This window comes from Mastomys coucha, unplaced genomic scaffold, assembly GCF_008632895.1.
Source record: "Mastomys coucha isolate ucsf_1 unplaced genomic scaffold, UCSF_Mcou_1 pScaffold8, whole genome shotgun sequence".
Classification (NCBI taxonomy): domain Eukaryota; kingdom Metazoa; phylum Chordata; class Mammalia; order Rodentia; family Muridae; genus Mastomys; species Mastomys coucha.
This window is the reverse complement of record NW_022196914.1, coordinates 57,749,671-57,765,982: the sequence shown is the minus strand read 5'-3', so window position 1 is coordinate 57,765,982 and position 16,312 is coordinate 57,749,671. Positions and strand designations below refer to the sequence as shown.

The 16,312-nt window shown below is 41.8% G+C and overlaps 1 protein-coding gene and 1 non-coding gene across 2 annotated transcripts in view; both read left to right on the top strand.

Moving 5' to 3' along the window:
- The window catches only part of Hexb (hexosaminidase subunit beta), a 22,514-nt gene extending 6,556 nt beyond the window's left edge, over positions 1–15,958 (top strand). Inside the window, exons 4-14 of the mRNA XM_031360149.1 lie at positions 1,588–1,634; positions 2,011–2,121; positions 6,255–6,356; positions 7,902–8,031; positions 9,844–10,024; positions 10,710–10,796; positions 12,719–12,791; positions 14,039–14,213; positions 15,008–15,098; positions 15,383–15,487; positions 15,698–15,958. Coding sequence (XP_031216009.1) covers positions 1,588–1,634; positions 2,011–2,121; positions 6,255–6,356; positions 7,902–8,031; positions 9,844–10,024; positions 10,710–10,796; positions 12,719–12,791; positions 14,039–14,213; positions 15,008–15,098; positions 15,383–15,487; positions 15,698–15,764 — 1,169 coding nt within the window. The 3' untranslated portion in view covers positions 15,765–15,958. The remainder of the gene's footprint in view (positions 1–1,587; positions 1,635–2,010; positions 2,122–6,254; positions 6,357–7,901; positions 8,032–9,843; positions 10,025–10,709; positions 10,797–12,718; positions 12,792–14,038; positions 14,214–15,007; positions 15,099–15,382; positions 15,488–15,697) is intronic.
- Positions 8,377–8,480, top strand: LOC116084064. Its single transcript, XR_004116026.1, has one exon. It is a non-coding gene; the product is annotated as a U6 spliceosomal RNA (small nuclear RNA).
- Positions 15,959–16,312: the final 354 nt, after the last annotated feature.

Genomic DNA, 16,312 nt, shown 5'->3' with positions numbered 1-16,312 from the left:
GGTGGGGTGGGGGGATTGGTGGTTGGCTTTTCAAGGCAGGGTTTCTCTCAGTAGGCCTGGCTGTCCTGGATCTCACTGTGTAGAACAGGCTGGCCTCGAACTCAGGGAAGCCACTTGGCTCTGCCTCCTGGCCATGCCACCTCTGCCAGGCACTCACTTTTCTTATTTCCTTGCTTTTTACTTCCTCATCTGACCTTTTCAGACCCTTGCGGTTAGGTGTTTATTCAGAGCATCAGACAGTTTATACTCTGAGGGCTAAGAGGAATCACATGAGTAGAGTGGCAGGCAACTGCACACGGTACAAACACATTTCCATAGAGACGTAAATAACAATAGCCTGCTGTAATGAGCTAACCTCACTCCTATCCACTATGCCCGGGAGAGGCACAGGAGCACATCCCAAGAATAATTCTTTGTTTTTGAAGAAACTGGGGTCACAGACTCTCATCTTGTTTTCTTGGAGTTTTACAGACCTCCTCCCTTGATTCCATTCTTGGTGTGTGTTCAGTCCTGGACTATAACGTCACAGAGCTGTCAGTAGCCCCCGTTGGTTAAACTTTGGTCTGGGCTCAGCCTATTCCTTCTCACCACCCTCCAGAGCAAGGATCCGTCTTCTCCAATTTTCTGTGCCCTATGGATTTAGAAACATCAGCAGGCTTAGAGGAGTAGAAGGAAATGGAAATGTGCTGCAACCTCTTTCCCCGCCCCAAACCTCCCGAATCATCAGAATCTGCAGCTGAGAACATTCCTAGGTGACTCCTGTGAGAGTTTGAGAAACCCCTGCATAAAGATACCTGCCCCCTCTAGAGACAGATGGTTTCAGTGAACCACATTCTAGAGCTCCTCACATTCGTGTCTTGGGACCTTGTTTGGACTGGCCTCTCCTGGGGCCACATACTTGTGTCTGAGTGGGGCAAATGGAGTGAGGGCAGCAGTGCCAGGGAGGACTGGGGGCATTGGGAGGACTCACTGCCTGTGCCCTGGAGCCACACAACCTTGGCATCCATAGCATCTGGGTCAGAGTTATCATCTTTTCTTTTCTTTTCTTTTCTTTCTTTCTTGCTTTCTTTTTTTTTTTTTTTTTTTTTTTTTTTTTTTTTTGACACAGAGTTTCTCTGTGTAGCCCTGGCTGTCTTGCAGCTCACTCTATAGACCAGGCTGGCCTCCAACTCAGAGCTCTACCACCTGCCTCTGCCTCCCAAGTGCTCGGATTAAAGGCAAGGGCCTCCACCTGCAAATTTAGGTACTTTCTGAAATGGCCAGCACTTTAGTATAAACATTCTTTCCTTGACTGCTCTACACTTATTAGGGAGTTAATATTTCATAAAGCAACTTTTGTGTTAAGCATACAAACAAAGTAAAGAGGACTGGTGAGACGGGATTAGGTGCATTCATTCATTGGATACAGGAGCAGTGGGACTGCTTAAGTTAGGGGAACATTAGAGCTTACAAGAGTGCCACATTTTCGAAGTGAGGGTGCAGTGCTTGCTTTTTAAGCTATCCCTCCTGTGGCTATGAATCTGTTGGGATATTGCTTTTATTTATGTTTTTTATCGTAACTAACACGATGCCTTTTACTTCCCTCAGGTTTAGAGACGTTTAGCCAGCTAGTTTACCAAGACTCTTACGGGGCTGTAAGTATTCCTTTGTGTCTGGCTGAGGCTGGTTGGACAGACCCATCGAGCTGCCCTTCTGAAAGTTTCTTTTCCCAATATCTTATAAAGTCCATGTACTTTTGGGCCCTACATTTGTATGCAATGCTTATAGATGGTTGTAGTCTTTGGTGAACTTGAGGAGAAAAAAAAAATTTTTTTTTTCGTTTTTTCGAGACAGGGTTTCTCTGTGTAGCCCTGGCTATCCTGGAACTCACTCTGTTGACCAGGCTGTCCTCGAACTCAGAAATCAGCTTGCCTCTGCCTTCCAAGTGCTGGGATTAAAGGCGTGTGCCACCACCGCTCGGCTGAGAAAAACATTTTAAAAAAATCATCAAAATTGTATTTTGTCTCCTAGTTCACCATCAACGAATCCAGTATTGCTGATTCTCCAAGATTCCCTCATAGAGGAATTTTAATTGATACATCCAGACACTACTTGCCGGTGAAGATAATTTTAAAAACTCTGGTAGGTAATTGCTTTATCAGATCCCTTGCTCCTCTGCCCAGTGGTTACTATATTTCTTTAAGTAATTGCTTTATCAGATCCCTTGCTCCTCTGCCCAGCCGTTACTATGTTTCTTGTGCTGTCTTGTGTTTTTCTTTTTTTTTAAAGACTTATTTATTTATTACTATATATAAGTACACTGTAGCTGTCTTCAGACACACTAGAAGAGGGCATCAGATCTCATTACAGATGATTGTGAGCCACCATGTGGTTGCTGGGATTTGAACTCAGATCCTCTGGAAGAGCAGTCAGTGCTCTTAACCGCTAAGCCATCTCTCCAGCTCCAGGACTTGTTTTTCTTGTCCTAAATCTAAGCACTGGGCATCCTGACTCACAGAGTATTCCTATGTGAAGTGGAGACATGCCTGAGTGGATCTCCCTACTGGTGCCATTGGATCACAGACAACATGAATTTGGCTAAGACTATTAAGAAAATTTTTGTTGTTTGTTTGTTGGAAGCCAGGATCTTGGTATGTAGCCTAGGCTGCTCTCAAGCCCCCTCATCCATGGGATTACCAACATATACTATGTTTAGTGAGATAGGCAATTTTAATATTGCCATTGACTACCCAGACATAGCTCTAGACAGACATAACCTGTTATAAAGGGCTATAGTTTTAAGGTGACATAGACTGGGTTCATGGAGTGGCTTTTTTCCTTTGGAAATGTTCCAAAGAATATATGGAGCCTTGGGATGGAGGGATGGGAAGGTTGATTATAACTACCTTTTCCTGGAGGCTTTTCATTGGTTTGTCCCCACTACCACTTGCCAACCAACTCTGTAAGCTGCTTAAGCTTTTTAGAAGACTACAAAGAACTTTCATATATTCTACAATGGAGAATATATCAATAAAATTTATGAATATGAGAATATAAGAAATCTGTGAGTATAAAATTTATGGATATATGAATTTGAAGCTTATGATTTAAAGTTTTTAAATATTTGCTCCTTTTACTTAAAGCTTGTATTTGCCTTGAATCTCCCTATTATAACGTCTGATGGATACCTGCAGTGGGTTACTGAAGTATTAGTTTGCATCTCCTATTAAAAGTAAAGAACGCATCTTAAAATAGCTTCCATGCAGTCATCAGGAGCAGGAAGCTAATCCATGCCCTCTCTGTCTACCGCAGCTCGGATTCCACAGCTGGTGGTGCAGTGCCGTCTCTGCCTGAGTTGAACTTCCTTGTTCCATTTCCTCACTGACCTCCAGCCTGGGCTGTTATCTTTCCTCATTTTGAAGGGTTGTGATATTTTAAAAGTGCAGTTACTTTCAGAGCATGTCTTAGCTCATCTGTTTCCCACATGAGATCCTGTTTCCCCGGCAAGAATAAAGCAGAAGTGGGCCGTGTCTTCTGACAGTATCAGTTGGCGTGCTGTCTCACTGCGGGTAATATACACCCAAGTTGGCCGAGATGTTGTCTGCCATGTTTCTCCACTGTCAAGTTAATTTTGGGGTATTTTGTACCCTGTGGAAGTACCCTGTGGAAGAAATAGTGAGACTATGTAAAAATGTCCATAGCTCATACTCAGTGCTCACCCACTGCTGATCCTTGCGTAGTTAGAGGGTTGCTGCTCTGACCAGCCACCAAGCGTTGGTTTCCCTGATTCCATCACCTCTAGCATTTGGTAGTGGTAAATTATCTTCCATGGGAAGACAGGGCATCCCTTTCCCACTTGCATATACATTATTTTATCAGTCTAGATTATCATTTTGCTTGACAGATTGTAATCTGTTAACACCCCATATATAATTGTCAAATTGGCCCTACTATGGCCATCAGATGCCCATTCATTTATTCTTTTGAGATGCCCCCCTCAATCTCTGTACTTTTGGAACCATGATATCCCAGGTTTATGTTGCCTTGTCTCAGTTTAGATTCAGGCTTTAAAAAAAGGAACCCTTTTAGTAGTCAATGTTTCAAAACCCAGACTTGGGCTGTGGGGGGCAGAGGATTCCAACAAAGGTGTGTCCTAACCTTGCAGACAGCTAGGAAACATACCCATGTGTGTGTTCAGTATATTTATGTGAACATACATGTATACATCTTTTCCCTGTGTCTCTCTGTCTGTATTATGTATTGATTTAGTACACAACCTAAGAGTCGGATCCAGTTGCTGCTCTGGGCCAGGAGAGTTTGTGTTGACCCTTTGTTTACACTTCTGGTTATTCTGGAAGACACCTTTCTGTGGCTTTAAAAGATGTAAAGATCCTCTTGGGTGTCCTCAAACCAGTTAATGTTGTCCACCTGGAGATAGTATCAAATCCCAGAAGCTGAAGGCTTGGTCCCCAAGGCTACCCCAAGAGGTTTACCTATGCTTGTGATGTATGTCTACAACTCAGGGTTCCCAGTCAAGTTCAGTTAATTTCCTTGAGTGGCTGCCAGAACTTAGAGAAACACACCTATCAGTCTCTAGCATAAAGGACACTATAAGAGTTGCAAGTGAGGAAATCTTTAGGATTGGGGTTTGGAGACTGGGCTCTTAGCCCTCTCTGGGCATGCCACTCTCCAGGAACCTCCTGTGTCCAGGAATGTAGAAGCCCTGAACTTGTCCATTGGGGTATGTGAGTCTTCACGGTGTAGACATGGTGCAACAGGAAATGCGACTAGACAGAAAGGGTCTGAGCAAAGCCCAGAAGTCCTGCAGCTTCAGCATCTTCTCTCTGTTCAGCATCTCTCCCTTGAGGAACAGGACAGGTCCCCTCTGGAATAAGTAGGGTCTTAGGACCCTCTATCAGATGAGATAGGTCAGAGAATTTCATTAAGGCCAGCTCCAAGACAAGAAACCCGAGGCAAGATTGATTTCTTTGCGTTGAGGGTAAGAAGCCCTAATTTCTACAACCTGCATTGGGAGGGGTTTAGGAACCCAAACCCCAGCAACATTAGGACAACATCATAGCCATCTGTCTTTGCAAGTAAGTTTCACTGTCCTGCCCACATGCAGTTGTTATCCACTGCTTTACAGCCTGCAGAGCGGAGTGGTTACGATAGATACCTGAAAGCTGAGATACTTATTATCCGGCCCTTTATGTCAAGTTTACAACCCTCTGGTCTGTATTAAAAATTATGAGCTGGGCAGTGGTGGCACATGCCTTTAATCCCAGCACTTGGGAGGCAGAGGCAGGTGGATTTCTGAGTTCGAGGCCAGCTTGGACTACAGAGTGAGTTCCAGGACAGTCAGGGCTACACAGAGAAACCCTGTCTGGGGAAAAAAAAATGAGTTTATGGTAGTTTATGTTAGTCAATTAGCACATGCATTATTACTACTACTTATTTGTAATTTCCTTGTAAGTTCTCTGCCAATAAAAACCATGTCATCTCAGGCCTGAAGAGATGGCTCAGCAGTTCCAAGAGGTCCTGAGGTCAATTCCCATCAACCACTTGGTGGCTCACAGCCATCTGGATGGGATTTGTGTCCTCTTCTGCTGTGTTTGTAGACAACTACAGTGCACCCATAAGTACAATTAAAAAAACAAAAACAAAACCCATCTCATGTCAATGTCCCCCAACTTCATCAGCCCCAGGGTAAAGACTTGTACCCTCTGCTAGCACAATCCACCCCATATTTTATCTCCTTAGAATCTGCTTTGTATAAGCACTGTAGTTTATTCCTTCCTGGTGTAATTCCACTCAATACATCAAGATGCCTAGGTTTTCTCCAGGCATTTGCTTGGCCTATATTGAGCCGACAATGAATTTCACCTCCCGGGGTTATCACCTTTCATATACATGGGAATTGTAAGCTTTATATTTACATAAATGCCTTGTTTTTCCTGTACTCTACTCCCTAAGACAGTCTCAGCCTCTTCAGCCCCTATTCCTGGCTCTCTGAAGTAATGATTAATTCACAAGCTTGCTCTCCTATACAGCAATATCACCGCTTCCTGTATACAATGTATATGCTCTGGGGAGGGCTCTAATAGAGTCGTGTTGACTGCATATGAAGAAGCATTTATGCTTTCTCTTCATCTCTTCTTTGCTAAAAAAAAAAAAAAAAAAAAAAAAGCACCGATTGGAAGCAATCCCAATGTAGACAGATGTAATATGTACTGTATTCTTCTGTGGCATAGAATTTTCCCCATGTTTGCTTGCAGGATGCCATGGCTTTTAATAAGTTTAATGTTCTTCACTGGCACATAGTGGACGACCAGTCTTTCCCTTATCAGAGTACCACTTTTCCCGAGCTAAGCAATAAGGTGAGTAATTCATGTCATTGTTGTCTGTACATAAAAATCTTTAGCATAGCTTCACTAGAAGATCGAAGCTTCAATTTTTTTTTTTTTAATAAATGGAACCAAAGTGTAACCATTAAGTATTTATGGTTTAAAATGTCTTTTAGCTTGCTGCTTACCATCTTATTTCCAGAAATATTTTTGTAATTGTTATAAGTACTAAGTAATAAGATTATTACTGTAAATGTTATTATAAACATAATCTCTGGGAGCAGCATACATAGTTTAAAAGCTTAATGTAGAAGACCTGAGCAGCTCATAAATAACATTAGTTAAGACATTCAGCTGCATAATAGAATATTTATTTTAAATAGGTTTGAAAACATGTAAATGACTTTTTTTTTTCTAAAAACACACAAAAAGTAGGGTATTTTGGGGATCTTTTTGTTTGTTTGTTTGATTTGTTAAGACAGGGTCTCAGGCCCAGTATGGTGGTGCATGCCTTTAGGGAGAAAGAGGCAATAAGTTCAAGGCATTGGTCTACATAGTGGGTTCCAGACAGCCAGGACTACACAGAGAGACCTCTCAATAAACAAGAGCCAGTGTCTCCTTTCTCAGGCTAGCCTTGAACTTGCCACATAGCTGAGGATGACCTTGAAAGTGGACCCCTTGCTTCCTAGTGCTGGCGGTATCTGTTGTATTCAAATGGACTTGTGCAAAAACTGGCTTTACCTAGACAGCCATCAATGCTCATATTTAACCAAGTGTCTTTTCCTCCCTTAAAAAAAAAGCATTTTACTCACTTGCTTTGGCACATATAAAGTCCATGCATTATGGATGCTAACATGCCTGCTAATTCTCTTTTCTTCTTGTAAATTATTGTTACTGAAGACCCAAGGGAAATCAACAGAATGTGGTGTCCCTGTCTGTTTGTGCTGGTTACACTCCACAGTATCAGTTAACTATATTGTGACTTGGGGTTGAAAGGTCAAGATGATCTCTACAAGCAGAGCCTCTGTAGTGAGACATGTGCCACCCTTATCTTCCAATGGACCTTTATCATTATTTACAACCAGTATGGAGCACTAATTCTTCAAGTGACACAGAGAGACTGAGTTAATATTTAAACACAATTAAGTTACTTATTGTTTGAGGGGGGAATGAGTTTTTAAAGGTGATTGTAATTAAAGAGATTGAAAGAGAAAAATCTGTGATTTATCATAACAAGTGAGTAGTTTTGACTCTAAACTTGACAATAGCAGTGCGTTCCAAGGTTTCGCTTTGGAGGCAAACATTTCGCTTGTTTTGCTGTTTCCACAAAGTTGAAAGTAACAGTAAACTTCTTGAAGCAGGAGACACTGAGAGTCCCATCAATGAACCCTGAATTCGATGGGCAGACATTCATACCATTTCTATTGATTTTTATTCTGAAACCACGAATCATCCAATGTTAGGTGGGACTGTTTAGTACTTGGTGGTAATAGAAAAACTGGCCAGTAAAGTGCAACAGAATCATTTATAGTTTCCAGGACCAAATCCATCTTGCACATCTTAACTTGAATATTACAGGGAAGCTATTCTTTGTCTCATGTCTATTCACCAAACGATGTCCGTACAGTACTTGAGTATGCCCGGTTCCGAGGGATTCGAGTCATACCAGAATTTGATACCCCTGGCCATACACAGTCTTGGGGCAAAGGTAAGGAGTTTGTTTTACTTGTTAAAAAGGGAGCCTTTGTCTTTTAACAGTTAGGTAGTTTTGTTCTTAGCTGTTGTTTGTGCAGTAGTAGCTCGAATACTACTATTTTGTGTCCCTTCATAGTCACTGTCTAGATCTGCCTCAAGTGTCAAAGCTGAATGAAGCAGAACATGGTGACTTAATTCCATTTTATTAATTGATACGCTCTGGGGCGAGCACAGAATGTGCTCATAGTTCTGGCAGAGGGAACAGCATGAGGAAAGGCATGCAGAGAGAGTATGAGTGGGAACAGTGTGGAACAAATTCTAGGAGCTGCCATAGGTGGTGATTAAAAATGTGGCCTCTGTGCTTGCTTCGGCAGCACATACACTAAAATTGGAACGATACAGAGATTAGTGTGGCCCCTGCACAAGGATGACACGCAAATTCGTGAAGCGTTCCATATTTTTTTTTTTAAAAAAAAAGAATGTGGGCTCTGGTGCCAGCCTGTTTGCATGTGCATCCTGCTTTTGTCATTTGGAGAGTGAACCTTGGGCAAGTTAACACTTCACCTCCAGTTTCCCCATCTATAAAACAGGGTTAGCATTTCTGAGCATCAAGTAAGCAATAGAATAGAAAGTAGACAGCACAGGACTCAGCATTTATAATTTGTTAAGTACATAGTAATATCATGGTAGACATGGAAAACAATGGGAATTGAATTGGAAAGGCATCACCGAGGCTCCTGGTGACAGTAGTGGGCATTGGCACATGCCCTGGAAACCAGTGCAAACCTCTGAGTAGAGAAGTAACATGGTTTGGGTCCCACTTGGAGAAAACCTTTGTGAAAGTAACAGATTGGAAAGAGAAGGGGGGCTTGAAGAGCAATGCACAAAACCAGAGACATTCTGGAAACACATTCAGGGGACTCAGTAACCACCGACTCAGGAGCCACAGAAGTCAGAGAGGCCCACAGGCAGACCTGTCAGAAACTAGAGAGTGAGAGTTTGGTTTTTTGTTAGATCACATTGAAAGGCAGCTATGGCCGGGCAGTGGTGGCACACGCCTTTAATCCCAGCACTTGGGAGGCAGAGGCAGGCAGATTTCTGAATTTGAGGCCAGCTTGGTCTACAGAGTGAGTTCTAGGACAGCCAGGTATACACAGAGAAACCCTGTCTCAAAAAAAAACAAATGAACAAACAAACAAACAAACAAACAAACCAACAACAACAAAAAAAGGCAGCTATGGTTTCTATTTGTATTGAGCAGAGAATATGAACTATGCACTGAAGCTCAAGGAAAAGTCTGAGAGTCACTCATATCTGAAGGAGATAAACCCTCAAAGTCTGCTAAAAACAGCAAAGGGGACCCCTGAGGAAGCAGCTCTTGTCTTCCTGGGGATAAACTAAGTGAATATTGGTAAATGTGGTTGTCTTCTCTCTGTACAATTTCTATAGTGTCAATAATATCTAAGTGCTCAAGGTTTTCAGTGTTCCCTGTTATAATGGTATCAAAGTAGGTCATACTCAATAGAAACCATGCTTTGATCTTTCCCAGATTAATGTTATGATTGAGTAGACACAGTCTTTAAGGAAACCCAGGACCCAGCACCCACAAACACAGATGTTACAGTATGCTGTGTAGCTGAGCTACACTTGTTGGGTTAGTGTGTCAAATGCATTTTTGACTATTGATATTTTCACCTCACTTATGAGGTTTATTGGGATTCACCACCATTGTTAAGGAGAGGACCATCTATAGCATAAGGATGTGCAAATGCAGGCCTCTGTGATTAATACCCTTATAAAAATAAATCTTTGCACTTTCTTCTAGGACAGAAAAACCTTCTAACTCCATGTTACAATCAAAAAATTAGAAGTCAAACGTTTGGGCCTGTAGACCCAAGTGTAAACACAACGTACGCATTCTTTGACACATTTTTCAAAGAAATCAGCAGTGTGTTTCCAGATCAGTTCATCCACTTGGGGGGAGATGAAGTGGAGTTTCAATGTTGGTATGGCAACTCTAAACCTTTCTTTTTTTCAGTTCTTGTTCTTAAAGTATCAATATAAAGGATCCACATTAAAAAGGGGATAATTTAGGGTAAAAAAAATCACTCCTTGTAAGGATTTAATTATTAAAAAATGTGCATTTGAGAGGTGTAACAGGTAAGGAAGAATAATCAAGTAGAAGCTGGGCATGTTGGCTCATGCCTATAACCAAGGTCAAGCGCAAGCCTGAGCTACAGAGTAAGACAGAGACTCAAGAAAAAAAGAATCCATAACCAGTGTTGGTGGTACATATCCATTCCCTGTGCTCAGGAGGATGGATGTGGAGTACTGCAAGATCAAGTTCAACCTGGACTATAGTGCGATTGTCTCAAAAAACCTCACAGACTAGGGCTAAGATGAGTTTTGGTGGAAGGGGAACAATTAAGTGGGGACAGGTTTTCAAGTAAGAATTCTCTGTTTTGTAAGGGTTTGGGGTGGAGGGTGGGCATGGAAGGAAAGCTTTTGCTTTTTGTTTGTTTGGTTTTTTTTATGGGAAATCATTTCTGAAAAAAATACTTTGCATTAGAAGATTCAGACTCCCTTTGAATATCTTACAGTTTGTATGACTGATGTTAGATGCATGCTGCTTCAAATAATCAACTGGGCACATCAAAATGTTTATAACATTTCAGTCACTGTTTATTTAAGGGCATCAAATCCAAACATCCAAAATTTCATGAAGAAAAAGGGCTTTGGCAACGACTTTAGAAGACTAGAATCCTTTTATATTAAAAAGTAAGTCATCTGAAAGCCGAATCATCACTGTGACTGAGTTCTCTGCTTTACTTTCTCACCTTCTCCACCCCTTACAAAAGTGGAGCCATGAACACTCACTAAAGGAGGCAGCATTGTACCCTGTTCTCTTTATAATGTTGAGTGTCTTGCGTTAACTATTGAAATAGAGGGAGAAGCTGTCTGCTTTTTGAGAACTCAGCTCCCAGCACTGGCTGCCCTTCGTCCTCCGCACTATCCACACTATCCAGGTGCTAGAACTCGTAACCTTTGTCCTAGATGACCTGGAGCATCTCTTTTGCTCCTTACCATAGCTGCACATGCCTGTTGGTGTTGATTAGAACTGAAGGCAGCTGCAGCTACATTTCCAGCATTCCACAGCCAGGGAATTGGTATGGAAGTGGTGGCTGCCTTGTTAGAAAATACAGACAGAGCACTTCCTGAGAGTTTGATGGACAGTGCTGGGAATCAGCACATTTTTTTCCCCATAGGGACCAGACCACCCGTAGGTGTCATGGGCCATGTAGAGTTGCAAATCTTTTTTTAAAAGAAAGCTCTGCAGATTACAAAAACCATTCTTAGCCTAGCCATAGAAAAGCTGGCTGCAAGGTGGTTTTCTAGGCTCTACTCTGCACTACTCAGAGCTCATTGTGATACTCAGAGCTCACACTTTCTATTAAGCTTTGTGTGACATTGTTTCTTTCCCTTTCAAGTGTTTGTTACTGCCAAACTGCAAATCTGTGCCAGCTAACAGCTGAATGTTATCGATGAGATATGATACACTAGTCGACTGTTTCCTTTTTTCCAAGAAACCTTTGGAAACTCAAGAGATTACTAGAGTTCTGTTGGGACAGGGGTTTTTTCTTTTTTTTTTTTTGGTTTTGGTTTTGGTTTTTTGAGACAGGGTTTCTCTGTGTATCCCTGGCTGTCCTGGAATTTACTTTGTAGACCAGGCTAGCCTTGAACTCAGAAATCTGCCTGCCTCTGCCTCCCAAGTGCTGGGATTAAAGGCTCTGTTGGGACAGTTTTATGTGAGTTTGAGACCACTTCTATTTCAGAGATCTCTACTATGCTAGGTTCCAAAGCATGAGCAAGGTGGGTTGCTACCCAGCTTTAATTGGTTCTTCTATACCAGTGGTTCTCAACCTGTTGGTAGTGACCCCTTTAAGACCACTGGAAATACCAGATATTTACATTATGGCTAATAACAATACCAAAATTAGTTATGAAGTAATAACAATAGTAATTTTATAGTTGTGAGTCCCCACAACATAAGGAACTTATAATAAAGGGTCGCAGCCTTAGGAAGGTTGAGAAGCACTGCTCTATAAAGATGTGTCACAAACATAGGGAAGGGAGCTCAGTGTTGAGGCTATTCACGCTGAAGCGTTCCCTGGGAGACCTCTATTCACATGTGGCTGAATTTCACAAATCACACTGAGACGGTCTGAGCTTAATCAGAAGGAAGGGCATCCAAGGAGAGTGAGTGTCTCAGTAGTGGCTATGGAGGTGACTGGAGAACTCTGCCACATTGTTTAAAGAGGTGAACTATAAGACATAAGGGAAGCTTACATATGAGGAAGACAGAAATGTGGGTCAAAATATAAAAATAAGTTTTCTATGCAAGACATGTATCCTGAGCATGGAGCACTAATAGGGTAACTTTTGCCTGTGCTGTTTTAAGCCTGTGGTGTTTTAAGGGAGTTTACTTTGTGTGTGCAGTTTCAGTCTAATCAGTGAGACTGTTGTCTTGAGGTTGAAGAATTTTTTCCATCTTCCATGTCCCCTTCCCCTTTTCCTACCTTTCTGCGCTGCCTGGACTACACAAGACAGATGATTCTATATAGCCATATAATACTTAGACATGCATGTTAAAAAGTGTTAACTTTGTGGCTCTAAATAACTGTCCATTTTTTCAATGTTAGGATTTTGGATATTATTACATCCTTAAAGAAGAACTCCATTGTTTGGCAAGAAGTTTTTGATGATAAGGTAGAGGTAAGAACCATGAGACTCCATCTCAGGCCTGGAGTGATGGCTCAGTGGTAGGGCTGTTTGCTGTGCCAGCCTGAGGACCTGACTGTGGGCCCTAATTCAGAGTTGAATGTTCTCTCAGCAGTCGGGAGGAGGGGCTGAGGACTCACTGTTCACTGCTGAACTATTTGCTACAGACAGATTCAAGGAGAGGAACCATTACCAGGAGCACCTCCTGGTGATCCTCCCAGGCTCTATCAGACAGTACCAGTGCAGTGGTCAGACAGAACTAAAACTCATCAGCCATCAGTCAGCCAGGATACTGAGAGAGGTTCAAGGCAGAAACTAATCTTTTTTTTTTTTTTTTAAAAGAGCTGAGCATGGCCTACTATGTACCTGTAAGCCAAACACTTCCAGGCATTGGGACAAGAAGGTTGCTGGAACTTGCTAGCCTCCAGCCTAGTCCAGGTTCAGTGGGAACCTTTCTAAGGGAATCAGGTGATCAGAGCAGGATGGCATCCCTACCCATGCACATGCACACGCACAGTATACTATACGGACACAAAACTCCGACAGTACTATAGACAACTCACTGTTTCCTTCTCCCTTCTGTCCCCAACTCCTGCTGTCTCACAAGCTGAAGTAATTTGAATTAAGTTCCTTTTTGTTTTTAAGAGCAAAGCACAACAAATGAGCTTTTTAAAAACAGTGTTAAAGTGGTTTTAAAATATGTAAAATCAGGGCTGGAGAGATGGCTCACAGGTTAAAAGCACTGGCTGATCTTGAGTTCAATTCCTAGCAACCACATGGTGGCTGACAACCATCTGTAATGAGATCTGATGCCCTCTTCTGGTGTGCAGGCATACACACAAGCTATATACACAATAAATAGGTAAATCAATATATACTTTTAAGAAATATTTTTTTCTGAAAGAATTATTTCTTACAAGCCTAGCTGCCAGTGTTAACTTTCTAGGGGGCTGGTGACAGTCTCATGGTTCCAAGTTAAGTAGAACATTGATGTGGTAGAAATAGATTTAAGGTGCAAATATTACCCATCTCTGAAATATTAGCTATAGACAAAAATTAAATATCCAACTTTAAAGGTTAATTTGAATAGCAAATGCCACTGACCATTAGCAAGAAAGAAAAAAAGGATGTATGATTTTTCTAAGATCTTAGAAATGTATGTTTACCAATCATGACCCCATGAACCTATCAGACGAATTCACTGGACCTAATACTGTGATTGCAATGTGCACCTCTAACAGCTTCAGCCGGGCACAGTAGTTGAAGTGTGGAAGAGTGAGCATTACTTAAATGAGCTAGCACAAGTCACAGAGTCCGGCTTCCCTGCTATCCTTTCTGCTCCTTGGTACTTAGACCTGATCAGCTACGGGCAAGACTGGAGGAACTACTACAAAGCTGAGCCCCTTAACTTTATAGGTAAGCCAAGCAAACATCACGGCTGCTGGTCTCTCCCCTAACTCCCGCTCTCTCCTCCTCCTGCTGGGTACTGCTCTGCTATCCACTGTATATCTGATCTTTGATTTTATTTAAAATGAAATTGTGGTGTCATTTTGAGTTCTGAAGGGAACAATGTATAGTCTAATGAATACATAAGCAGACCTTAGATTCTGCCTCCATTTTCATGGGGCTGCTTTTTGATTCTGAGATGGTTCAGTATGTTAACTGTGAAAGACACCTATGTTGTGTGTAACACCTAGATAAGGTTTTTGGGCTCTTTATTAGCAATTTTATTTTATATAGTTTTGTACTTCAGTCTTTAGAAAATGATTATATGATTAAAAGTTTCAAAAATATTGATCTACTAGAAACTATGACTTTCTCTAGAAAGCATTTTGAGGATCAATCAAAACATAATTATAAAAAATAGTTCTTAGATACTAAGGAATATAAATCAAAGATAAGTATAGTGGTAAGCCCATTAAAATGAAGCTAATATTTCAAGTTCAATATTTTCTGGCATACCACTAATAGGAAATGCGGGGAGGGGTTGGAATGTAGTATCCAAACGAGGTTGTGTAGGACCCTAGGAAAAGCATCTCTACCCTAAGCTCACCGTGATCCTCTATTATGTTGAATAGCACTGAGCTGGGGTGGGAGTAAAGGCTCTGCTACCTATGGCGGTACAGAGCAGTAACGTAGGATGACTCTAGAAAGGACACCAGTGTTGTACATCTTAACCTCTCTCCCTTCCCTTAACCACTGTAATGCAGGCTCTGAGCAACAGAAACAACTTGTTATTGGTGGAGAGGCTTGCCTATGGGGAGAATATGTGGATGCAACTAACCTTATTCCAAGATTATGGTAAGGAATTAAAGGGTACAACTGGCATGAAGGATGCCGTGGCTTTTATTCTCCATGTAAGCAGGAACCAGGCGGTGGTGGCACATGCCTTTAATGCCAGCGCTTCGGAGGCAGAGGCAGGTTCGACGCCAGCCTAGTCAGAGTGAGTTCCAGTACAGCCAGGGCTACACTGAGAAACCCCGTCTCGAAAGAAAACAAAACAAAACAAAAAATCTCCTTATATAGGTGACTTAAGGAAAAAAGAAATCTAAACTGCTTTCAGAGCCACATATTTTAAATTTCAGGCCTCGGGCAAGCGCTGTTGGTGAGAGACTCTGGAGCCCTAAAACTATCACTGACCTAGAAAATGCTTACAGCCGACTGGCAGTGCACCGCTGCAGAATGGTCAGGTGAGACACTTCCTTCCCGACCCAGGAGCTCTGACTCAAGTCCAGCATTCAGTGTAACTAGTCCTATAAGATAGATTTTAGTATAACTATATCATAAAGGAGTTGATAGCTTAGATTATTAAATCATTGCAAAAGGTGGGGGGATTTGCTAAGGTGCCATGAGATGGGAGGCCACCATCTAAAACATCTCTCCATGTTGTCTGTCTACAGCCGTGGAATAGCTGCGCAACCTCTCTTTACTGGATACTGTAACTATGAGAATAAAATGGAAAAGTGACAGTCTACAGCATTCCAGCTATAATCATGTTGATTCTCAAATTATATAAATTAAGATATTAGACTGTTTTTTAAATAAACCATCTTTTTATTGATTGAATCTTTCTATACCTGAATCAAACACTGAATACTAACATCTTTTATGTGAGCAGCTTAAAAAAATAAAGGAAAAGCTTTGCACTAGCACTCAGTACTCCAGAGGGCTGCACTGTGTGAATACCTTCATCACTGCACTGGTTTAGATGAGAAATGTCGGGCTAGAAAGAAGGCTCAAGTATTTAAGAGCACTTGCTACTCTTGCAGAGGACCCAAGTTCATTTCCTGGATCTTCATAACCACATAACTCCAGTTCCAGGGGGATGTAACATCTATCTCTGGCCTCCACAGCCATCAGGCATACATGCAGGCAAAACACTCAAAGTAAAAAAGAGCCAGGCAGTGGTAGCGCATGCCTTTAATCCGAGCACTTGGGAGGCAAAGACAGGTGGATTTCTGAGTTCGAGGCCAGTCTGGTCTACAGAGTGAGTTCTAGGAAAGCCAGGGCTGCAC